Genomic DNA, 25,945 nt, shown 5'->3' with positions numbered 1-25,945 from the left:
GAGGAAACTCACCCAAAGATGAGATTTGTGCAATGTTCTCTCAACCTAGCTTGATGGACTCTCTACCTGGGTAACATCAAGCTAGATTGAGAGAACACTGCACAAATCTCATCTTTGGGTGAGTTTCCTCACTCCGAAGGTCATCAAATCTTCTCAAGAGAGCACTGTTCTGTTCGTCCGCCTCACTTTGAATGTCAAAGTGGCCCCTAACCCCTATACTAATACCTAAACCTCACCTCGAGTTACTAGGTGGGCCTCCCATAGAGATATAAATACCTAAAGTGAAGGCATGTCTCTCTCTTTCTCTGAGTGTTTAAAAATAGCATCTTTTGAGCCATTAGCAGTAGAGAAAGCAGTAGCCTCTGGCTACAGTAGCCACATCTTATCCACTTAACATTGTTCTACAAAGATTTCCAGATGACAGCATCAGGATGATACATATCAACCACAGCATTATGGGCCAGATTTTCAAAGGGGTACGCGCGTAAGATATGCGCATACTCCCGAAAACCTGGCCGAAGTACCCCCTGCGTGCGCCGAGCTATGTTGAGTAGGCTTGGCGGCGCGCGTGTAAGTCCCGGGGCTTTCCTGGGGGGGGCTGTCGGGGGCGTGTTGCGGTCGCGCGTCATTTGGGGGCGGGGCCGCAGGCATGGTTCGGGCCTGGGGGCGTGCCCGAGGCCTCCGAAACGGCTCCAGGGCCTGGGAATCGCGCGCCGGTGGCCGGGCAGGCATAACTTGTACAACAAAAGTAGGGGGGGTTTACATAGGGCCGGGGGGGGTGGGTTAAGTAGGTCAAGGGAGGGGAAGGTGCGGGGGGGTGGAAGGAAAGTTCCCTCCGAGGCAGGCTGCGTGGCTCCGCGCGTGCAGGCTGCCGATTTTGGGCAGCCTTGCATGCGCCGACCCCGATTTTAATGGATACACGCGGCTACGCGCGTATCTATTAAAATCCCACGTACTCTTGTTTGCGCCTGGTGCACAAACAAAAGTACGCGTGGGCGCAGATTTATAAAATCTACCCCATGTGTATTTTCCAAATGCTTTCATGTCTGTTGACCAGAAACAACCTTTCTGTAGGCTCAACTGCCCCTCCATGACAGTCTAATTTTAAAGCAACAAGGGTAGACATGCTCTTTAAAACATCTGTGTTTGTTTCTTATTCCTAATTTGTTCTCTTTTCTACTTTTACAATTTTTCTTCTGTGTACGTTCACACTTTTTTACTTATTTATTTTTTAATTATGGCCACACTGCTTGTTTTTAGAGAGTCCTCTAAATCCTCTCTTCAGCTACATTTTGTGCTGTATTCATACTTTACTTTTACAGGGTGAGGGAAAGATGAGTTCATAAGATGGACAAAAGCAACATCCTGATTCATACAGGTTCATAAAGGCTGGGGTGACTAATTAGCAATTTTCAGAATCTTTAAACAGGTTCTCACAGATGAAAAAAAAAACCCAACAGAACAAAGAAAGGAACTTAATTATTTTTTTATGATTCTCCCTTCAATTATGTAAAATATGCTTTTTGGTAGGGCTGCTGCTTTGACATTACAATTTTAGTGAATTACCATTGCCTAAATGGTCAGAAGTCCTACAGTCATCTCATGCACTGGGCTACAGTCAAACAGATCACCCTGGGTGAGTTGAAAACTAAAAGGATATTCTAATTGTGGTATATTCTCTCTTTCAAGAAAAAAAAAAGGGTGACAATGATCTAGGGAATGAAAGCTTATGTTAACAAAACTTTTCCTAGTGAATCGGGGGAAAATCTGAAAATTCTGTGCAACTGAAGTCAGGCTGAAGTTTTCCTTGCATTTTCTGCAAATTTCTGCTTCAGATGTTGCAGATTGATGGGTGCAGCAGGAGGCTGGTGCACCCTTGGAGAGGCAGCTTCTTCTGCATCCCAACCTGAAAAAGTTGGGAGCGCAGCAAGTTTTAAAAAATAATTATAACCTTAAAGGTGGAAAGCAGCAATATAAATCCACCAAGGTGATGTGGACGACATCACATCACTGCCTGATTTCTAAGTCTGGTGGCTGTAGATAACAAGGTTCTAGCATCCCCCTCCAGTTAAGAATGACAGCTTTCATCCTTACATTTACTTTCACGGTTATGTCAAAATTATTCAATGAAAAGTAACGAAAGTTCATCTTTCGGACAAAAATAATCCACACAAAATTTCTACAACTCCCAAGGTGCCCCCCAACCTGTTCTGCACTTCCTGAAAAGACCTAAACCCTCCAGTACCAGCTGCTCCTGAACCTCACAAGCCGTCACTAAGGGAGGGGGCGAGAGAAAGCAAACTTTCGACCACCCAAGGTGCGGCAGCACAGCAGTGGTTATTAGACGGATACAGTCGGTGGCACACAGACAGACAGCGCGCGCCTCTCGTGCTTTACCTTTCAGATGCGGCGCGCGGCCCGCTCTGCCGTGGTGCGCGCGCGGGGCGGCGGCGGGGCCGGGGCTCGAGGCGCTGTTCCCCATCGCATCGGGCGCGAGGGCTGCAGGCTCAGCCTCCTCCTGGAGCGGGGAGAAGCCCGCCCGCCCTCTCTCTCTCTCTCTCTGCTGCCGGAGCTCTTCCTCACCCCTTCACCTCTCTGAAGCGGCGACCCCGCCCGGCTCACCCTCTCATCTCAGCTATCTCGTTGTCCTCCTAGGAATTTCCCTGGTCCATACCTTGCACCTCGCTGCTTGCTGTAACTCTACCTTCCCTGGGCAGCAGCGGCAGCTCCGGTTACTCTTCCCCCTCCCCGACTGCTCCTCACTTTATCTGCTCCTGCAGCATCTTTGGCAAGCCTTCCCTCTTCTTTCCCCCCTTTCTCCGTGATAACTCTTTGCCCGGTCCTCCCCGCCCTTTCCCTTTCTAATCCCCAGTCCTAGTCTTAGTCCTAGCTCCCAGGCGGCAGCCGATCCCCAGGACCGCTCTCTCCCCACTTACCAATTTCGGTTGTTATGGAGACAGCTGCTAGTTAATAAGTCACTTAGAGAACGTGTCACGTGACTCGGGCCCGCCGTTCTCTCTCCTCCCCCCCCCCCCCCAAACCCCGACACCTGCTGCATATCACCGGGCTGTCGGTTCCTTTTTCCATCCACCCTTCCCCATAATTAAGTTTCCTGATTTCCCGATCGGGTGGACGGTGACTTCGAAACTGTCCTTTACAACCGGAGCTGATAGCAGTGTTTACATTTTATTAACCTGAAAAATATTTGACAACGTGCAGGGGAGATGGGGAGGAGTATTTTTTTTTCCCACGGGAACCACTGTACAACCACTGCAGACTAACTAGTTGAATCTAATATTACACAAGCGCTTCGTTCAACAGAAAAAAGACGGAGGAGATAAAGAATACAAGAAACCTACATGGGTTTATTGTTTTTTTTAAAAACTAGAAAAATGGCTAAAATGACACTACCAGCTTCAGCCTAGCTGTCATTCCATTGTGGGTTTGAATGCACCACTCTCTCTCTCTCTCTCTCTCTCTCTCTATATATATATATATCTTTCATTTTAGCATATGATGGTGACAATGACCATGAATAATTGGCATTGTCAGCTTCACATTGTCAGTGCAGTACAAAATCGAGGAAAAATATGAAAACCGGATAGGCATGAAAAAGTGAAAGCCCAGGGTGATGTACTTCAGAATGGTCATATCTTTTTAAACAAAATAAATAAATACAAGATCACAAGATTAGAACGGTCTATTTGAGCAACAATTTTTTTTTTAATTCCACCTTTCCTGTAAGATATTATGATTTAATGAGTTAATTGTTCCTGTAAGGACAAATGTTATATCACACTGTGTGTTCTTTAGATTTTATACTTTAGATTTTATAGATAGCATGGTATTTGGCAGTTTCCGTGCTCCCCAAAAGTATATAGCCCACTTATGCCACAAACAATCTGACCTCAGATCAGTTAATTAGTGAAGGTGATGCTGCTTCAAGGCAAGGTCATTGGAAAGAACCATACCACAACTGAAAGAGTTAGAAGGTGGGTGGCTAGTGTTGCAGGCATGGACCCTTGGGGCGAGGGGGGAGTTGGTGCAGCCTGCAGCGTAGGGCCCTGCAAGTCCCCACTGTCGGCTGGCAGAGCTGGCAAAGACCCAACTGGAGTGTCACCCATACCAGCCCTCGTTCCCCTTAGGTTGAGCCCTTGGGTACCGGGGCTGGCAGGGGGGGGGGCCTCTGCTGACAAACTGGAGGTCCGGGGAGATGAATGCAGCCAGGGTCCAGAGCTGGCTGCATTCAGACGTGACCAAGAGGCAGGCAGAATTCAGGCGAATTCAAGTGGCAGGCAGAGGTCAGGCATAGTCATGAATCAGGCAGTGGTCAGTGGCAGGCAGTGTTCAAGCGAAGTCGAGTGTCAAGCAGAACCAGAAATCCATCCAAGGGAAGGCAGGACAGATCGGCAGGCAGGGAGGCGAGGAACAGCACGGGTGGGCAGAGGATGACACACAAGACAGTGAAGAACTGAAGACTGATCACAAAACGCAGACGAAGACTAGGAATTGAAGAGATGAAGACCAGGGACAGGCTGAGGCAACTTATTTATTTATTTATTTAAACCTTTTTTTTATACTGACATTCAAGATGGATATCTTATCATATCAGTTTACATTGAACAGGGAAAAGAGAACTTTAAAGAGAAACTCTAAACAATAAACGTAACTAGGAGGCTACCGGAGAAGGTGGTAGAAGAGATGAGAGAGGAGAGATAAGTTACACTGAACGAGGGTTCCTGAAACTTGGAGCAGGAGGAGAATGGAGAGGAAAAGTTGCATAGTAATAAATATAAGAATACACTGGATAATATATATGAGATAATGTATATAAGTTAACTGATAATATATATAGGTTAACCATGATGTTTATTTATTTATTTATTTGTTTATTTATTTATTTAAGTATTTTTATATACCGAGATACGTTAGGAACATCATCTCGGTTCACAGATAACTAAAATTGCAACAGGCTTTACAGGGAACAATGATAGAAGGAACAGTTGAATAAATAAGATAAATTATGTAATATAATAATAGTGTTATGAAAAATAGCAAATGACCAAAAGTAACGGTACAAATTATAAAGCATGTCTACTATAGCGTATGCGGAGACAGATAGTACATGAATTGAATAAAAATATATATCATACATAAATGAGGTATGTACATAAATGAGGTAAGTATAAATGTATAGCATTTCAGACCTATTAGTAGAAATTTGTAACCTATCATTAAAATCATCCATTGTACCTGAAGACTGGAGGATAACTATTGTAACCCCAATATTTAAAAAGGGCTCCAGGGGCGATCCGGGAAACTACAGCCCAGTTAGCCTGACTTCAGTGCCAGGAAAAATAGTGGAAAGTGTTCTAAACATCAAAATCACAGAACATATAGAAAGACATGGTTTAATGGAAGAAAGTCAGCATGGCTTTACCCAAGGCAAGTCTTGCCTCACAAATCTGCTTCACTTTTTTGAAGGAGTTAATAAACATGTGGTGAACCGGTAGATGTAGTATACTTGGATTTTCAGAAGGCATTTGACAAAGTTCCTCATGAGAGGCTTCTAGGAAAAGTTAAAAAGTCATGGGATAGGTGGCAATGTCCTTTCGTGGATTGCAAACTGGCTAGAAGACAGGAAACAGAGAGTAGGATTAAATGGACGATTTTCTCAGTGGAAGGGAGTGGACAGTGGAGTGCCTCAGAGATCTGTATTGGGACCATTACTTTTCAATATATTTATAAATGATCTGGAAAGAAATACGATGAGTGAAATAATCAAATTTGCAGATGACACAAAATTGTTCAGAGTAGTTAAATCACAAGCAGATTGTGATAAATTGCAGGAAGACCTTGTGAGACTGGAAAATTGGGCATCCAAATGGCAGATGAAATTTAATGTGGATAAGTGCAAGGTGATGCATATAGGGAAAAATAACCCATGCTATAAATACACAATGTTGGGTTCCATATTAGGTGCTACAACCCAAGAAAGAGATCTAGGTGTCATAGTGGATAACACATTGAAATCGTCGGTACAGTGTGCTGCGGCAGTCAAAAAAGCAAACAGAATGTTGGGAATTATTAGAAAGGGAATGGTGAATAAAACGGAAAATGTCATAATGCCTCTGTATTGCTCCATGGTGAGACCGCACCTTGAATACTGTGTACAATTCTGGTCGCCGCATCTCAAAAAAGATATAATTGCGATGGAGAAGGTACAGAGAAGGGCAACCAAAATGATAAAGGGGATGGAACAGCTCCCCTATGAGGAAAGACTAAAGAGATTAGGACTCTTCAGCTTGGAGAAGAGACGACTGAGGGGGGATATGATAGAGGTGTTTAAAATCATGAGAGGTCTAGAACGGGTAGATGTGAATCGGTTATTTACTCTTTCGGATAGTAGAAAGACTAGGGGGCACTCCATGAAGTTAGCATGGGGCACATTTAAAACTATTCGTAGAAAGTTCTTTTTTACTCAACGCACAATTAAACTCTGGAATTTGTTGCCAGAGGATGTGGTTAGTGCAGTTAGTATAGCTGTGTTTAAAAAAGGATTGGATAAGTTCTTGGAGGAGAAGTCCATTACCTGCTATTAAGTTCACTTAGAGAATAGCCACTGCCATTAGCAATGGTAACATGGAATAGACTTAGTGTTTGGGTACTTGCCAGGTTCTTATGGCCTGGATTGGCCACTGTTGGAAACAGGATGCTGAGCTTGATGGACCCTTGGTTTGACCCAGTATGGCATTTTCTTATGTTCTTATGTTCTTAAGTCTGCCATGGCAAGTTGCAGTTTGGGAGTTCCCCTTTTAAGGAGCACAGTGGTGATGTCATCTTCAGGAGCCGCAGAGCATTTCCTGCCAGAGGAGGGAAGCGTGCGTGTGCCTAGAGAGAGCATGCCGCGCAGGAGTCATCATGCAGTGTCTTGCCATGTTGAAGAACGGTGGTCAGCCCCAGGGAAATTGGCGGTGGCGGCCAGCAGCATCCCACTGCAAGTTGGGCCGGGCTGGAGATAAGAATGGCAGTCTATGAGGAAGCACATGGACCGCCAATCGCACTAGCTAGCTTAAGCACATCCCTATTTTAGTGCTTACTTTTATATTTTAGGTTTAGTTTAGTTTAGTTTATTTTGTTTCTTGTTTGACTACAAATCCAAGAAAAGATCAAAGCTATTTACATTTAAAAAAAAAATTCAGATTACAGTGGTATAATATTGCATAAAAACAAAAATTCATAAAACAGAAAGGCATAAAAATGTTTAGCAATACATTATCAAATAAAAAAAAAAGATTTTTCCACTAGCTAGCTGTCGGTAATATCCAGGAGCAGATTGGCCTATCGGGGCTTTGGGCACACAAATGCCGGTCAGGCCAGTCACACGACACTAGTGTTGATCAAAGCAGCCCCATGCCTGTGGAGCCGCTGCGATTAAACCTGGCCTGTAGCGGCTGTTCTCGCGAGGCTCTCTGTTCATTTCTGTTTGTTTTTTTCTTTTCCCGCGGCTGCAGCCACGGTTCCCTGGCTTTTATTTTATTTTTTTGTCGCCACAGCTGCAGCGTGGCTCTTTGGGCCTGTATTTTTTGTTTTTTCTTTTCTGCGGTGTTGCAGAGCTCTATGGGATTGCTCCCTGCCCCTTCCCTCATCACTGCACGGTGGCAGGAAACTGTACCGAGGCCTTTCCTCACACCACCCCATCGCTCTCTTTGTCTTGCGAGGCAGCTAGCAGACCTCTCGCTGCTGCCTCACCTTGGTTGAAGGCCTCAGGCTCTGACTGATAGCCTCTGACTCATTTCTGCCAATAGCCCCCCTTATGTTTGGGCTGAGGGAAAATATAACCCCACCCCGCTGCGTTGGACCTTTCTACCTACCTCTTCCCACAGAAAGGCCATCAGCTAGTATCCCTGCCTGGATCCCGCCTGCCCACCAGTGTAAGTAAGGTCGCAGGAGAAAAGAGAGAGAGAGTGGGAGTGTGCGAGGGAGCATGCATGTGTGCATATGTGTCAGTGCGTGCAAGGCAGTGTATTTGAGCCAGTGGGTGTGACCGAGCATGCACGTGTGTGTCTATTTGAGCCAGTGGGTGTGACTGACCTGTATAAATGTCAGTGGGTGTGAGAGAGCGTGCGTGTGTGAGTGAGTGTGTCAGTTGGTGCGAGAGAGTTTATGTGTGTGTGTGTGCCAGCATGCGTGTGAGGGAAGAGAAAGTTTGTGTGCTCCCTCACCCCCACTAATCCAGAACAATCTCAGGGTGACTGGAAAGTATAAGAACATAAGAACATAAGAAAATGCCATACTGGGTCAGACCAAGGGTCCATCAAGCCCAGCATCCTGTTTCCAACAGTGGCCAATCCAGGCCATAAGAACCTGGCAAGTACCCAAAAACTAAGTCTATTCCATGTAACCATTGCTAATGGCAGTGGCTATTCTCTAAGTGAACCTAATAGCAGGTAATGGACTTCTCCTCCAAGAACTTATCCAATCCTTTTTTAAACACAGCTATACTACCTGCACGAACCACATTCTCTGGCAACAAATTCCAGAGTTTAATTGTGCGTTGAGTAAAAAAGAACTTTCTCCGATTAGTTTTAAATGTGCCCCATGCTAACTTCATGGAGTGTCCCCTAGTCCTTCTACTATCTGAAAGAGTAAATAACCGATTCACATCTACCCGTTCTAGACCTCTCATGATTTTAAACACCTCTATCATATCCCCCCTCAGTCGTCTCTTCTCCAAGCTGAAAAGTCCTAATCTCTTTAGTCTTTCCTCATAGGGGAGTTGTTCCATTCCCCTTATCATTTTGGTAGCCCTTCTCTGTACCTTCTCCATCGCAATTATATCCTTTTTGAGATGCGGCGACCAGAATTGTACACAGTATTCAAGGTGCGGTCTCACCATGGAGCGATACAGAGGCATTATGACATTTTCCGTTTTATTCATCATTCCTTTTCTAATAATTCCCAACATTCTGTTTGCTTTTTTGACTGCCGCAGCACACTGAACCGACGATTTCAATGTGTTATCCACTATGACACCTAGATCTCTTTCTTGGGTTGTAGCACCTAATATGGAACCCAACATCGTGTAATTATAGCATGGGTTATTTTTCCCTATATGCATCACCTTGCACTTTTCCACATTAAATTTCATCTGCCATTTGGATGCCCAATTTTCCAGTCTCACAAGGTCTTCCTGCAATTTATCACAATCTGCTTGTGATTTAACTACTCTGCACAATTTTGTGTCATCTGCAAATTTGATTATCTCACTCGTCGTATTTCTTTCCAGATCATTTATAAATATATTGAACAGTAAGGGTCCCAATACAGATCCCTGAGGCACTCCACTGTCCACTCCCTTCCACTGAGAAAATTGCCCATTTAATCCTACTCTCTGTTTCCTGTCTTTTAGCCAGTTTGCAATCCACGAAAGGACATCGCCACCTATCCCATGACTTTTTACTTTTCCTAGAAGCCTCTCATGAGGAACTTTGTCAAACGCCTTCTGAAAATCCAAGTATACTATATCTACCGGTTCACCTTTATCCACATGTTTATTAACTCCTTCAAAAAAGTGAAGCAGATTTGTGAGGCAAGACTTGCCCTGGGTAAAGCCATGCTGACTTTGTTCCATTAAACCATGTCTTTCTATATGTTCTGTGATTTTGATGTTTAGAACACTTTCCACTATTTTTCCTGGCACTGAAGTCAGGCTAACCGGTCTGTAGTTCCCCGGATCGCCCCTGGAGCCCTTTTTAAATATTGGGGTTACATTTGCTATCCTCCAGTCTTCAGGTACAATGGATGATTTTAATGATAAGTTACAAATTTTTACTAATAGGTCTGAAATTTCATTTTTTAGTTCCTTCAGAACTCTGGGGTGTATACCATCCGGTCCAGGTGATTTACTACTCTTCAGTTTGTCAATCAGGCCTACCACATCTTCTAGGTTCACCGTGATTTGATTCAGTCCATCTGAATCATTACCCATGAAAACCTTCTCCATTACGGGTACCTCCCCAACATCCTCTTCAGTAAACACCGAAGCAAAGAAATCATTTAATCTTTCCGCGATGGCCTTATCTTCTCTAAGTGCCCCTTTAACCCCTCGATCATCTAAAGGTCCAACTGACTCCCTCACAGGCTTTCTGCTTCGGATATATTTAAAAAAGTTTTTACTGTGAGTTTTTGCCTCTACAGCCAACTTCTTTTCAAATTCTCTCTTAGCCTGTCTTATCAATGTCTTACATTTAACTTGCCAATGTTTATGCTTTATCCTATTTTCTTCTGTTGGATCCTTCTTCCAATTTTTGAATGAAGATCTTTTGGCTAAAATAGCTTCTTTCACCTCCCCTTTTAACCATGCCGGTAATCGTTTTGCCTTCTTTCCACCTTTCTTAATGTGTGGAATACATCTGGACTGTGCTTCTAGAATGGTATTTTTTAACAATGACCACGCCTCTTGGACATTTTTTACTTTTGTAGCTGCTCCTTTCAGTTTTTTTCTAACAATTTTTCTCATTTTATCAAAGTTTCCCTTTTGAAAGTTTAGCACGAGAGCTTTGGATTTGCACACTGTTCCTTTTCCAGTCATTAAATCAAATCTGATCATATTATGATCACTATTGCCAAGCGGCCCCACCACCGTTACCTCTCTCACCAAGTCCTGTGCTCCACTGAGAATTAGATCTAAAATTGCTCCCTCTCTCGTCGGTTCCTGAACCATTTGCTCCATAAAGCTATCATTTATTCCATCCAGGAACGTTATCTCTCTAGCGTGACCCGATGATACATTTACCCAGTCTATATTGGGGTAATTGAAGTCTCCCATTATTACTGCACTACCAATTTGGTTGGCTTCCCTAATTTCTCTTAGCATTTCACTGTCCATCTCACCATCTTGACCAGGTGGACGGTAGTATACCCCTATCACTGTAGTCTTCCCTGATACACAAGGGATTTCTACCCATAAAGATTCAATTTTGTATTTAGTCTCATGCAGGATGTTTATCCTGTTGGACTCTATGCCATCCCGGACATAAAGCGCCACACCTCCTCCCGACTGCTCCTCTCTGTCATTGCGATATAATTTGTACCCCGGTATAGCACTGTCCCATTGGTTATCCTCTTTCCACCATGTCTCTGAGATGCCAATTAAGTCTATGTCATCATTTACTGCTATACATTCTAATTCTCCCATCTTACTTCTTAGACTTCTGGCATTAGCATACAAACATTTCAAAGTTTGTTTTTTTGATTGTATTTTTATTCTGCTTTTTAATTGATAGGGATAAGTTAGAATTTTTTAGCTCAGGTGAGTTTTTAGTTACAGGCATTTGGACTACTTTTCTAATTATTGGAACCTCACTGTCGGGATGCCCTAATTCTAGTGCATCATTAGTATCCTTTAAAGCGGGTTTTAATTATTCGGTATTTGATGTGTCTGCTGTTTAAAAATACTTTATTGGTATTTGGGAAATTTTTAAAAGTTTTGTATGAGTTTAATTATTGGTTGTTCAGCTGTTTTGAAATATTTATTCTTTTTATTAGTATGGCTTTACTATTACTAATTTATATTTCTTGATTTGATATTTTATGAAGAATGGTAATGTTTCTCTCTTTCCACTGTTGCACCTGTATACAGGATCTAGCTTGTTGCAGTTTCCAATTCAGTTTTTGTCTGCACATTTCTATTTACACTTTATGGCCTCTATTCTGTATTTAAAGGTAAATTTTGAAAGACATTTTATGTCGGCAGCGCATGCAAGGGAGGCCATTTTCTAAAAAAAAATGTGCGGTGACGCGATCGGGCTTTCCCAGTTCCCTCCCAGTCCGCTCCAATTAGGGAGCAGATTGGGAGGGAACTTCCCTATTCCCCTACCTAACCTTCCTCCCTTTTCCCCTCTCCTCTCCTCCTCGACACCTAACCTCCCCCCCCCCCCCCCCCAACCTAATCGTTTATTTATTTATTTATTTTAGCTTATTTTCAGTGGTGAAGTAAGTTCCACGCGCCGGCTGCCTGCCGGCGTGTGCTTCCCCAGGAACTGTCCCAGCCAGCCCCCGCCCCTGGCCTGTCCCTTTTAAACAACCAGGCACTTCCGCGCATACCGGGAGATATGCGTGTGGCTGGGCCATTTGATTGCATCACCCAGTTTTGCTTGTGCAGAGTTCTGAAAATGTACCCATTAGTGAGGGTCGATCTGTATTCTGCATGTGGGACAGAGGTGAGGTATTCAGCTGGCATGTAGTTTCAGTGCAGGGACCTAGAGTAGCTTAGCTTGTTCTGGTTTCCAAACTGGTGTTTCAGGGCCTGGTGTTATATTTGTAGCATAGGTAGGGCTATCACTGTTTGAATGCTGGCTGTTAATGCTGTGTTGCTAGTGGAGTTTTACTATATTTTAACTGTGATTCAGGCTACCCAAGGCTTTCTGAGAGCCGAGCCTACACCCAACATGTTACAATAGGCTTAATGCAATATGGGATCCAAGTGCCTCTCTTTTTTTATTTTGCAGGGTTTTCTGGTTGGCACTACAGCAGTGCATGTAATTTTTTATTTATTTATTTAGCATTTGTTTATATACCGAGGTACAGCTGACATAGCCTTCACTCTGGTTTACATTATAACAAACCAGTTACATTTAAATTCATAACAGAGTGACAGAGAATGAATCAGAACATTAACTTAAAAAGTCAATAAATACATTGAACAATACATTGAACAATAGTTATGAGTGTAAGCAACACTTGAAGTAGACGGTTGAAACCGTTAAAGAGAAAAAAGGTTTCTGCAAGACAGGACGAAAGACAGAAGGAGGGGATTGCTGGCATAAAAAGGAACGTGAAGGTGGATATGAAAAAGATTATGTTCAGTTGTCATTGGGTGAGCAGCCATTGTAAGACTGTGAGAGTAGCTAATCTTTAAGATCTTTTTTAAAAGATTTAAAGTTTTCTTGCGAATTGAGGTGTTGAGGTAGTGCGTTCCATAATTTTGGGCCGATGATGGAGATGGCTCTATTTCTAGTGGAGGATAATTTGGCTTGAGGTAAAGAAGGGACATCCAGCTGAATTTTATATGTAGATCTTGTTGTACGTGAAGATTTGTGTAGATGTATAATATTGTCCAGGGCAGAGTAGTCAGCTTTGTGAATTGATTTGTGTAGGATTGTGAGTACTTTGTACTCTATTCTTTTTTTAACTGGTAGCCATTGTAAGTTGTAAAGTACTGGGGATATATGGTCGGATTTTCTTTTACCAGACAGGACTCTGGCAGCTGCGTTTTGGAGTAACTGCAGAGGTCTTAATGTTGAATTAGGGAGGCCTATCAGAAGGGAGTTGCAGTAGTCCAAACTGGAGAAGATGAGGGCTTGAAGAACGGTTCTGAAATCCTGGGGATGAAGCAGCGGTTTTAGGTGTTTGAGTATTTGAATTTTGTAAAAGCCTTCTCTTGTTTTTGTTGTGATGTGCTTTTTAAGATTTAGCTCATTATCTAGCCAGAAACCCAGGTCTTTAACGTTGTCTTTGAGTTGAATTTGAATGTTATCAAATTGGAAGGGTGGAGTGGAAGTTATGTAAATATAATGTACATGCTGTGAGTGATACTTTTACCTCAGACTGTACTTTGAATGTCCTTTTTAATGTAAAAACAGTTATAAATGCATAATTAATTGTGTGTGGGGAGGAAGGGGCTGGGGGGGGGGAGGGGTACAAGGCTGTAAGTTTTACCTATGATGCCTAATACCCTTGCACCATCCCTAGCTGCACTGGATCCACGTGGAAAAGCAGGATTCTGGCGCTGTACTGCTTTGGGTCCTGTGGCTCTCTCCACTCTCAGCCAGGGCTTCAATTTTCTTTTTAAGTCCTGGAGGAACAGACATACATCTGGTCTCCCCTCCCCTCCCCTGGAGTAGGTAGGCATCGCAGAGCCCGGGGAACCATAAAAGCAGCAGTTTCAGTAGCACTCAGTCAATGGGAATGCGCTGGAATGGTGGCAGGGGCATGGAGAAGTGGAGGCAAGCTCCAGTCACAAAAAAGGGATGGGGTGAGCCAAGAGGAAGTGCCTGTGCGGTGTTGGGGAGGCTTCTGTAGGCTGCTCTTTCCTTCTGAAAGGCTTAACTGGCTATGGGACCAGTGAGTGTCAAGAAGTGGGGGTGCCGAGAAGGGTGGAGGTGGGAATGAGAAAGGGAGAGGGAGAGGGTTGCTGCAGGCTGGGGTAGGGCTGGAAGCAAGCAAAAACCTTTTCATAATGCTGTGGCAGTACTGGACCGGGGGCACTCACTGTGTGAGCATATGAGCAGCAGCACAATGACGGAATGTGTGTGTCAGAGAGAGAATGTGTGTGTGTGTGTGTGTGTGCGTGTGAGTGTTTTTCTACAGAAAGCCACCTATACACAATCTTTCTCTATGACACACCCATGCACTGAGAGTGAGAGTGTAGGTGCGGGTGTCATCGTGTCAAAGAGAGAGACACACACACACAAAGTGGGTGTCTGAAAGAGTGTGTGTGGCGTTTGTGGTCTGAGAGACTGTATGTGTGTGGGTCAGACCCTAGCTGGCACTGTGGTTGTCACATTACTTGGCAACTGGTTCAAGAGCTAATTGGTTGACAAGAGACTTTAATACTAGATCAGGAATCCAAGATATATATCCACGAGAGATGTAAGCAGACTTGGGGGCAGATGGCAACCGATCGCATGGGTAGAAGAGGGCCCACAGCTCTGTTTGCTCACCCTTGGTCCAGGGTGTGTTCTACAACTTAAGTATTTAGGAAAAATTTTACAATTTACGTTGCAGATTTTTTGGCTCGTTTCTGCCAGGCTCCAGGTCACATGATGTACCTCTGAAAGGTCATTTTGGTGTGTTTTTGGGAACTGTTGAAACGCATCCTGCAAGGGAAAGCGCACAAGGGAGGCAGACAGCTACCACGTGAGCCGGATTTGAAAAAAAATCCCCCAGGCTGATATTTTCTTGCAGTCCGTCCCTGGTAATATCTAAATAAAACTAATAAATTAAAATTAAAAACAAAATGACTGCCAAAATAATATAAAACACTGACTCATTGGTTTAGTAAATATAAATATTTTCCATTTGTTAAGACTCAAATATTTGTTTGTTACTCAGGTGTTTCAGAATTTATTGGCGCGGCCTGTGAGGGAACTTCCATTCCTCCTAACCTAAGCTTCCCACCCCTTCCCCTAACCTTCCCCCCCCCCCCCCCAGCCCTACTCTAATTCCCCCAAATTCTTGCACACGCCAGCAGCCTGCCGGCACATGATCCTCCGCCACAGCGGCAAATGGCTGCTGTGTCGGAGGCCTCTGGCCCCGCCCCCGGACCACCCCTTTAGTAAAGCCCCGGGACTTACACGTGTCCCGGGGCTTTACACTCGTCGCCGGGCTTTTTGAAAATAGGCCCGGCGAGCATAACCTTTTAAAAATCCGGCCCCTATGTGTAACAGATTCTTCCTGCCCTTTTAGAGTGTTCCAGCTCAATTGGAATCTGCCCCAAATGGGGACTATGCAACCATGAGCCGTCATTTGCACCTACCCAGGGAGTTTAGCTCAATTTTTATTCCATACCCTCCCCCATGACCAGCCCCTCCATCTAGCGCAGGCATTGCAGCTACATTCATCTAGCAGCTGACTGTGGTTTCCTCCAGAAACCAGCGCTAATCCCTTCTTCTGTTCGTTAGTGTCACCGCTGAGTAACGGCAAAGAGTTTTGGCCCCCTCAGATCACCGTGAACTCTTTTTACAGCATCCAGCCAAAGACTACGAGCTAGTTCTGGGAATCAAACCTGGGTCTCCAGTATTTCAGCATTGTGAGGCATCAGGCTGGTCCTACAGTCATTAGTCTATGTTTAGGGACCTTCGTTTTCAGTTTTTATTTTACTTCTTCCTTGAAATTTATCAGTGTTTATTTTAACGAACAAAAATGGGAGAAAAATCAATAGGGGGAAAAATGACTTTTTTCCCCACTGAAGTTCTCCTGTTTTTGTTTGTTATTATAAACGCTGATGAAGACCATTCCTTGTTGCTGATTCTCAAGGATAAAAGGTGGCTTTCCCAAATCTACCTGGCTAATAACGGTTTATGGACTTTTCCTTCACGAATTTGTCCAAACCCCTTTTAAACTCTGCTATGTTAAATGCCTTTGACCACATGCTCTTGGCAACAAATTCCAGAGCTTGACTTTGTGTTGCGTGAAAACATATTTTCTCTGATTTGTTTTAACTCTGCTACCAGTTAGTTTCCAGGAGTGAACCGTGCTCCTAGTGCTATTTGAAAAGGTAAATGGCCATCCCCTGTTTATCTGTCCCACCCTACTCATGATTCTATAAACTCCATCATATCCCCTCTCTGTGGCCTCTTCTCCAAGCCGAGGAGCCCTAACCTGTTTAGCCATTCTTTATAAGGGAGCAATTCCATCCCCTTTATCATTTTCGTTGCCCTTCTCTGCCTCTTTTCAAGTTCCGCTTTCTTTCTTTTTTAGATGGAGTGACTAGAACTGCACAAGGTATTAAGGATATGGTAGCACCATGGAAAATACAGAGGCGTTATGATATTCTTCATTCTGTACTCCATTCCTTTCCAAATAATTAATAACATTCTATTTGTTTTTTCGACCGCCAATGCACACTGAGCTGAGGATTTCAATGTATTGTTCACAATGACTTTTTCTGGGTGCTTGCTCCTAATATGCAGCCCAGCATTATGTACCTATAGTTAGAATTATTTTTGTTTATGTGCATTGCTCTGCCCTTGCCCACATTAAATTTTGTCTGCCATTTGGATGCCCAGCTCCAGCTCTCACAAGGTCCTTCTGTGTTGCACTCGGGGGTGGACCCTTGTCCTGGGGCAGTGAAGGAACATCTCCTGAAAGGGAACAGGAGGTAACTGCCCCCAGGGGGCGGCGCACTGGAGGAGACAGAGGCTGTGAAGAGTTTCACCACTGGAAGCTCGAGGTCCTCCCGGGAGGAGCCCGTAGGGACCTGGGCCGCTTGGACTTAGGTGGGCCTCGCAGGGTCTCCTGAGAGAATGAAAGTCCGGCGTGCCCACGGACACAGGGGGAGCGCGATCGGGTTCGAAGTTGGAGGCTGGTTGGAACAAGGAGAACGAGAACAGAGTTGGTGATGACAAGGCGAGGAACAGAGCCAGAATCTGGAGACAAGATCAGGCAGGCAAAGGTCAGGATCCAGAGGTCAGTCCGAGGAACGGTCAGTAAAGCAGGGGTCAGGTACCGGAGGTCAGACGAGGTCAAAGGCAGGCTTAGGTCTTGAGGCAGGCGGTAGGCAGGCAGGCAGGTCAGGAGCAAGCTGAGGTCAGTACCAATAAGACAGTCCGAGGGCACTACCTGGGTAGACAGACAGACGAACACAGGAACAAGGAACAGGAACTAGGATATAGGAACAAGTCAGGAACAGAACTGGAACAGAAGGATCCTGGAACGAGACTAGGAACAAGCAAGAGCAGGAACAAACGCAGAGGCAATCTTAGAACAAACCAACCCGATTGTCAAGGCAAGGAAGCATAGTCAGGAACTTCCTTATATTGAGGGCTCAATCAGGGCATGCCGCAGAGCTAAGACCCGCCCTTGGCCCTACATGAGTCCGGGCGGTCCGCACATGCGTAGGGGCGTGGTTAACATGGCAGAGGACGCCAAGCCTCGGCGTGAGGCCTGGCGCGCAGTGGAAGGCCTGGTGACCGCTGCTGTGGGACGCCAGGGCCTGGCAGGGCTGGCAACTACCGCGAGGGAGGTCGTCCGGAACCCGCTGTAGAACCATGAAGGTGAGCAGGCCTGTGGGCGGGACGGCCACGGGCGGGGCGCGTAACATTCTGCAGTTCCTCATAGTCCGCTTTTGAACTAACAACTTTGAATAATTTTGTGTATTCTGTAAATCTGATCAGCTCACTCATTGCTCCCTTTTCCAGATCATTTATGAATATGTAAAACAGCACTGGTCCCAGTACATATCCCTGAGACACTCTTCTATTCATCTTTCTCCATTGGAAAATCTGATTATTTTGTCCTACTCTCTGTTTACTGTCTTTTAACTGGAATAGGACATTGCCTTCTATCCTTTGACTTTTCAGTTTATTGAGAAGTTAAATACCTTCTAAAAATCTAGATACACTATATTAACTGACTCACTTTTATCCACATTGTTAGCATGGTAGGCCTGCTATAAGCGGAAAATAAATGTTTTAAATAAATACATAAATAAACGTGTTTATTAACACCATCAAAAATGTCTATTAGACTGGTAAGGCAAGACTTCCCTTTGCTAAATCCATGTTGTCTCCTCCCCAGTAAGCCAAATCAATCTATAAGGCCAGTAATTTTATTGTTAAGAATAACGTCATCATTTTGCCTGGCACCAGTGTTAGGCTCAACCTAAGGGGAATGAGGGCTGGTAATGGTGAAGCTTCTGTTGGGCCTCTGCTTCAGCCGGCTCCACCTTCCAATATTGGGCTTCTTCTCCCTGAAGATTGCACCAACTCCCCCTTGGCTCAAGGGTCCACTTCCGCAACAGTTATACACCTCCAGAGCTCCTTGGGCGGACGTGGGACAACACACTCAATCCAATGCTCACTCCTAAGGGTCAATGATATGTGCACAGAGCAATCAGATTTGTCTATTCTGATGCATTTTTTTAAACCCAATATGCTGCAATGTTGGCCATTATTCATTCTTCAAACAATGCTGTAGGTATTTTGCCACGATGCAGAAAGTTACTTGTTGAGTGAACATCACATTTGCCATTGGATTAGGTTAAGAATTTATGCTGGGATAATTAAGAAATAGTGTATTTTAATACAATTTTGTTTTTTGTATACACATTTTTTAGGAAGCTTTTCAGATGTCTCCCTGACACAGCCATAACGACGAAACAGTGGCCAGGTCGGAGCTGTTGTTTTTCAAGTTTGGGGAAAATAATTTCCATGCAGTTGAAAGATTTATGAATTGAAGATTTTCAACATATTAGTTCTCATGGACTTTGAAAAGATAAGTACAGGTGCTTTCGACTGGCTTCCTAATAATTTTGTTTTATTCACATACTAAAGTTATAGTCACAGCACAATACAAAATGGAAAAATAAAGGTATCTTTTCTGACTAATGATTTTCCTTGTCACCAAACCTTGGATTTATCTAAGATTTGGCATCTGAAGTCTGTTCCTCCTAATAACAAAAAAAGTGTTGGTTGGTAGTGTGATTAATTTTGTACAGGGTACTCCTCTGTGATTTTCAAATACTGAGTACCCTATAGCCTCATTTCAATTGAGTTGCATATTAAAGTGGCACAATAGCCTTTCTGGTTTGATTGTATAGATATAGTATATTGCTGCTAGCACCTTTCATGGCTTTGAGTTGGTGACCGTTCTTTAGGAGGTCTGTTCACATTGCCAACACACATTGAACTTGGTTATTAAAAGGGAAAACAACAAAAGAAATAGTGCACTAGAACTAATGTACAGTTCCTACTCTAAGAAACTGCCAACAGTCCGCAGCAAGTAGTGAATGGCACCATTGAAGTCAACGGCAAATGGTGCAATCATCTGCATGACTATCTGGAATATTGCCATGGATTGCTAGCAACTTTAAAAAGTCAGCACTGTAATCAACACCTAATGCTAGCAACCAAGTTGGCTTGGGACCAACCAAGACCTGCTGTGCCACCGAGCCTTCTCTGGTGCTGACTTCTGTGACAAATCCCTTTAATCTCTGGGTTCATCTTTCAACACACATGCCCCATTTGTGTATATATTTAGATCAGTGTCAGCAGCCCCGAATGAACCTGTACTCCTTATACATGAAAGATCTTGAAACCGAGAGCTGCCTGTTACCATGGCAAAAGTGGAAGGGCCAACCAAGGACACCGGCCGGACTTCTGGAAGAAACAATACTGCCTTGGGCCCACTATTCCACATTCCAGAACCAGGATATTACAAGAAGACAAAAAATAAATAATTGACACTGATCCAGATGAACTTAGAAGCCTTTGTTTTTGCTTTTTTTTTTAAATTTTTGTCCCATCTGTTTCCTCCTGCTCCTTTGGGCTTTCAAGTCATTTGGAACTGGACCTTGTAGGGCAATGGCAACCTTTTCACCTCTCCCAGCTCAATTATCCCAGTCATTGTAGTAACAGCCTTCATGGGGATAGCAAGCACCAGGGCTCCTTTTAGAACCCTACAATCATCAGCCCGAAATCCAGTCACTAGGGGTCACCATTGAGCAATGACTGTGACGTCTATGCACCTTAAGGGCTGAGAATGCTGCTTGCATGGCCTCCCCAGCTGTAGATGCCTGATGGAGCAGAAGACCTGACCTAGAAATCAAATCTAGGTCTTCTGCAGGGCACAGAGCCACTGGGGGAGCTCCTAAAGGCCTTTGTTCTAGATACAAAGGCAAACGTAAGGTACTTGCCAATAGCTCCGGAGTTTAGGTCTTAAGACTAACAAAGTTCCAATTGTTTCAGCTTCTTGTTAGGATGGTCTGAGGAACTGACTTGGAATTAACATTCCTGTAATGCTTCCTTTTGGTATGCTGCTCTTAAATGTATGCCATTCCCGGAATATTTGAAGCCTACCCAAGAATGTGCAATCCAGTGCTATAATATGTCTCTTTCATAATGCCGACTGGTTCCTTACCAGCTGTTGCAAGAACATTTGTCATTAAGATGTCAGTCTAGAGTCAAGTATGCCACTGAATAAGGTAATACCACTGGGCATCTCTCCTGTACTGAATATCTATGTTTAATGTTGTATTGCTTTATAAGAGAGCCCCTTTGTTATCCTCTGGAATATATAATTACCCATGTGTATACTGTAGATGACCAAGGATTTTATAGCACGTTCTTCTTTACCACTGTTTTACTTACAGCCTTGCACCTTGCTCTTGATGTCAGTAAAGTTCTCCCACAAACTATTAAACCTTTACTTCCTTGTAGAAGTGATGCAGCATTTTTCTCCCAACTCATCTTTGTGTAACCTGATGTTTCCTGGTGGTTTTGAGGGCCTACCAGGGTTACATAAGCTGCTTTAACTTCAATACTCATACTGTTAGCTTCTGGCTCTCCAGTGGGGAAACACGTCACCTTAATTCCCTCAGTACTGCAAACTATACTTCCCAAGAACTTTTATTCCAAAATGGCAAAATAGATCATCTTTAAAGGTAGATAATGCAACAGTATTTACAAAAGATACAGTTTCTCACTCCAATGATGGCAGTTTAAACTGGACCTTTACACATTTTACTCTCTTGCTCTTCTACATTTGAGGGCATACACATCACAAGGTCTCAGTCCCCATCTGGAGCCACAGTCATTAACCTTCAAATTTCTCTCCAGCCGCTTCCTGCTTACACAGGTATTTCCATTAGTGAGTCATCCTCTGGGATTTCCACTTCCTTCCCATAAAAGCTTTAACATCTGTTGGTTAGGAATATAATTTCCCACATGGAGTTTCCTCACTGGTCCCTAGATGGTTTCAGGATTTTTCTACGTTCTATCCATAGACCAGTATCAAATCCTCTGGATGGCATCGTCTTGCTGTTTTCTCCTCTGTCCAGGTGAAGAGCTTTCTAGTCTCCTTGCTTTCTCTGTAGCCTTATGGATACTCTAAAAAAAAAAAAAAAGGAGAACGCCTCTAGTTTCTCTCTCCCTTCAGTCCTGCCTGAGTAAGAACAAACTGGAGCTTTCTCAGAAATGTCTACTCTCAACAGGCAGAAACCACCCACTGCACACCCTGGGGGTAAACTACCATCCCTGCTTTACAGACTGGATTTAACCATCCCTGATTTAGGGAATCACTCTGATTTTAATAAGGCAAAGGGGCCTTATATTTATTTTGACTGTCCTAAGTGAAGAACATTATTGATTCAGGGTGCCAAGTTTATACTAAAGGAAGAAAGTGGAATTCTCCAGATCCTCAACACAGAGGTCTTGACTGGGATATTACTTTTAGTCACTGAGAAACATTGGGAAACCCTGAATTGTAACTGGATACTTATACAACTAAGTTACAAACAAAGACTTTGTTGTGTAATGGCACATTTTCAATATGCATTGTTGATAAACCAAAACTGAACCATGCAACAGTTTTCTGTGAATTCTGTCCAAGGAATAATTAGGAAAAAAACAATGGATTCCACAATGAATTCTCTGAATGTTTACACTTGACATATGCTCTCAGTATACTTCTTCAAAACATATCAATGTTACATGCCTGTGTGATTTTTACTGTGGCTATGGAGATTTGGGAGAGAGATTAGGAAAATATGAAGAAGAAGTTACTGTAGCACAGACAGCCCAGAGTGGCTTTACACAGCAGAAGCAAATTAAAGGCATTCTTAGATGACAAGATTTATGTTATGAGTTTTAAGTGGGTTACAAATAATGCTTGTATACTCTCACTGGGTTTTCATGTATGTGGGAGTGGCATTCGTTTACCCAGTGACTGTACATCCCACATATGCAGCTTCTGTTGCAGGTACAGTGGGCTAATTAATTTTAGTGTAACGGGACCCCCAAATTGGAGCCACATCTGGAGGTTTGGTGTTTGGTATTTGGACAGACTTTGTGTGAGGGAGCCCTATGGGGTCTCTGTTGGGAGATTTAGAAGAGGAAAGTGGCATTGAGTTACTGCAGTACCAGTGAACTGACACTAGATGGCATAAGAAATAATATTAACCTATTTTATATGCTGGTTAATGGGAATGTTCCAGATACAATTGTTAAAGGGTTCTAGAGTGGGTTTCCCTTTAAGAGAGGTGGAAAGAGGATTCTATAGATGAATGTTCTAGGAGGGTATATAACCTAGATCAAGTCTGACAGGAGTTGGAGTCTGTAGACTTGAGGAACCTCCAGCATGGCACAGGAGAGAGCCCTCCTCCTTGGGCTGGTGAGTCCAAGAAATCTTCCACATGGCCTGCAGGAGCTCTTCACCTCAAGGGGAGAGGCCCAAGGCCTGAAATGAATGGTGTTTCCTCCCCTAGAGGAAATGCACTGGGAACCAAGAGAGAGTAAGGAAGAAAAGGGTTTTCAAGAAGAGGAATGCCCCCAAGGAGAACCAGAGCATGGAGGAGACCAGGGAAATCCTAAGCACTGCTGATGAGATGGACACATGACCTGTGGGGAGAGGCACCTGCTGGTTCGTAGAGTGCGAATACCTCCATTAGAGGAAATCCGTGGATTGTGAGTAGCAGAGGGGAAATGAGTGTAAGATGTGTGGGGTTGTTAGTGACCCCGAGAAGTAATTTATTGATGTGAGCCCCATGTCCTACTTGTGAATCAGTTGAAGTTAAACCTTAGGGCTGTAGGCCATACGTTCCTGCTGAAAGTTGGTTCAAAGGAGTAAATGAGAGTCAGTTAGGGATGGGAACTCTGCATTCCTGTGGGGAGTAGGTTTTTGAGGAGGAGGAAAAAATCTGTTAGAGATGATATAATAATTCATTTGGTACAGTTTAAGTGATGTTGTAACCATATCTTGGCTGAGAATCCTGTTGAACTCTTGAGTTCTTCAGTAATCTTGTTCTGCCCTCTACATTATTGTATATAGTTGCTAGTTGGGAACCACAGAAAATAAAAAGTTAAGAGTATGAATTTTTCCTTGGTGTGGCATGTGTATATGAGGCATTTTGACTACCAGCAACAAAAGGGGTAGAGATGGCAAAGGGGAAATTGGGGGAGGAGGTCCACTGTCCAGCTAAGAGGAGCAACCTATCCCACTGCCTCTAGCCAAGGTCCACTTCACCATCTCCATGAACCAAACTGCTGAACCCCAAAATCCTGAGAACCTGACACTTAGTAGTCCAAAGGCATGAGAACCTCTCACCATTTTATATGCCCCAAGTGGGGTCACATTAGTCCACAGGAACATGGTCTTAATGCACATAAGAACGTGTTAAACCATGTGTAGTATATGTTAAATCTGTGTAGAGCACTGTAACGCCAACCAAAAGGTCCCAATTCCATAAGAAGATGAAAGCCCAGGAAGATGAATTTTGCGCCACTAAAAGGTTTAACCTACATTTGACCAAGCAACTTTCCAGATTGTTGCATCCCAATCTTCAGGGCAATCAGTTGACCTCTCACAAACCACCATTAGGCTTTCTTCTCTTTACTTTGTAAACGAACGACTAAAAAATGAAAAAGAAAAGAAGAACTCAAGGTTTGGGAGGCAGGGAGCTTGTCTGGATAAGAGCTCTTGCTCTCATATTGTCCCATGCATGTCCTTAGGATGTCCTGCTGCCCCTGGCATTTTTCATGGGTCCACTTCTGATTCTTATGTAGAAAATCCCTCCCAGGTCTTCACTAGATGGCCTTAGCTTAGGTTATAGGGTAAGGAGTATGCCATTTTTAACCAGCACCTCTTCTGAGCAAGCTGGGAGTGGTATCTCCTGCCTGCATAACTTCAGGAAGGTGTATAGTGTGGTGTGGCATTTTGAGTTGGGCTTTTAAGAAAGAGTGGTGGTTCATTTCTTGGGGGGGGGGGTCCTTTGTTTTCTCGTTTTTGGCCCCACAGCTATATAAATATGAGAAAGGGGAGAGATATCCAGTTCTGATACAAACTTTAAGGGTTCTCAGATTTTTCTAAATGAACAATTTCGGAGAATTTTGGAGCTCTTTATGAGTCCTTGAATCTGGCTTTGGAAGGATGCATGTTCTTACCTAAAGGAGAGCAGGGTGGAGAAGACCTGTGGCTCCCATCCTACCACAGGAGGAGGGACAGCAGTGGCTCACCACAAGAGAAGTTGTATGGTACTTGAGAAGGTTTTTTTTCTGTGTCCTTTATGTTTCGGGAGGAAGTTTTGCCCATCCTTCCTGCCATGGAAAGGGGAATGATTTCCCTTGGTTGTGCTGGCGTATGGGGCTTTCAAACCAAAAGATCCAGTATGACCTCAGAGAGTTATAGTGCTCAGACGTTCACCTGGAGACCCCCATCAGAGTTTCTACCCCAGGAGAAGAGAGGATTGTGTGATTTTGGGGGTTGGGAGAACAGCTACGTCCTCAGGTATTTTTTACCTTGGGAAAGGAGACCAATTCAGTACAGGAGACCCTTACTCTGCCAGGGGCTGTGCTTCCAAATTCTGGGAGCCGAGGACATCCTAGTGCCCACCACTCTGAGGGACACTCACCCTGATGAAAAGGATATAAAATATGGATGTAACAGTAAGAAAATGTTTGGTGCCAGATGATAACTACTGAAGATTTTTTGGAACACCCCATTGAAGTGTCCAGCATGATTATTTGTTCAGAGACTTCGCAGCACCAAAGAGACTATGAGTACACCAGGGAACAAGAGGTATTTCCCCTGTAGCCTTAGGCCCTGAAGGGTCAACCTCTCCCCCCTCCCTCCTCCATTTTGAGAATCCACCCCAGGGGATAGTAGAGATTGCAAGACTGTGTAAGGACTTAGCCTCAGGACTAAGTGTGATCCCTGCACAATTCATCCAAAACTGCAAAGTAGGGGCTACACTTGTCTATCTCTTCGGACACTCTGGTGCTCCTAATGTGTCATTAGAACACCTCATTACTCCCAACATGTTCTTAAACACCCTACTGCATGCAGGATGGATGTTGATTTCTATGTTTTATTTATTTTATTTATTTGTGTTTTTCTATACCGGCATTCACGGAAGTTCGTATCATGTCGGTTTACATAAAACAAGGGGTGAGCAATACATTATAACGTACATAACTAAAACATAAGAGTATACATTACACATTATAACAAGTGCATAGAAAAATAAGTTACAATAAAACAGGGGTTATTCTAACTGGGAGTAGAGTAAGAGGAAAGATAAAAGTTTAACAAGAAGTAAAACGTAGTATTGAAAGGTTGGTAATGTTGTTCCAATACATCATTAGGGCATACTGTTAGACCAAATAGGTCCTTAGGATACCCCACTATCCCTAGTTCATCCTTTTAAGTCTCCCCACAAGGCTCATAT

The 25,945-nt window shown here is 43.8% G+C and overlaps 1 protein-coding gene across 1 annotated transcript in view; it reads right to left on the bottom strand.

Annotated features, from left to right (window-relative positions):
* NEURL1 (neuralized E3 ubiquitin protein ligase 1) overlaps window positions 1–2,829 on the bottom strand; it is a 459,730-nt gene extending 456,901 nt beyond the window's left edge. Inside the window, exon 1 of the mRNA XM_029610300.1 lies at window positions 2,398–2,829. Within this exon, the coding sequence (XP_029466160.1) occupies window positions 2,398–2,482 (85 nt within the window). The 5' untranslated portion in view covers window positions 2,483–2,829. The remainder of the gene's footprint in view (window positions 1–2,397) is intronic.
* Window positions 2,830–25,945: the final 23,116 nt, after the last annotated feature.

Source organism: Rhinatrema bivittatum, chromosome 7 (assembly GCF_901001135.1).
Source record: "Rhinatrema bivittatum chromosome 7, aRhiBiv1.1, whole genome shotgun sequence".
In the NCBI taxonomy this organism is placed as follows: Eukaryota; Metazoa; Chordata; class Amphibia; order Gymnophiona; family Rhinatrematidae; genus Rhinatrema; species Rhinatrema bivittatum.
This window is presented reverse-complemented; position numbering and strand designations above follow the sequence as displayed.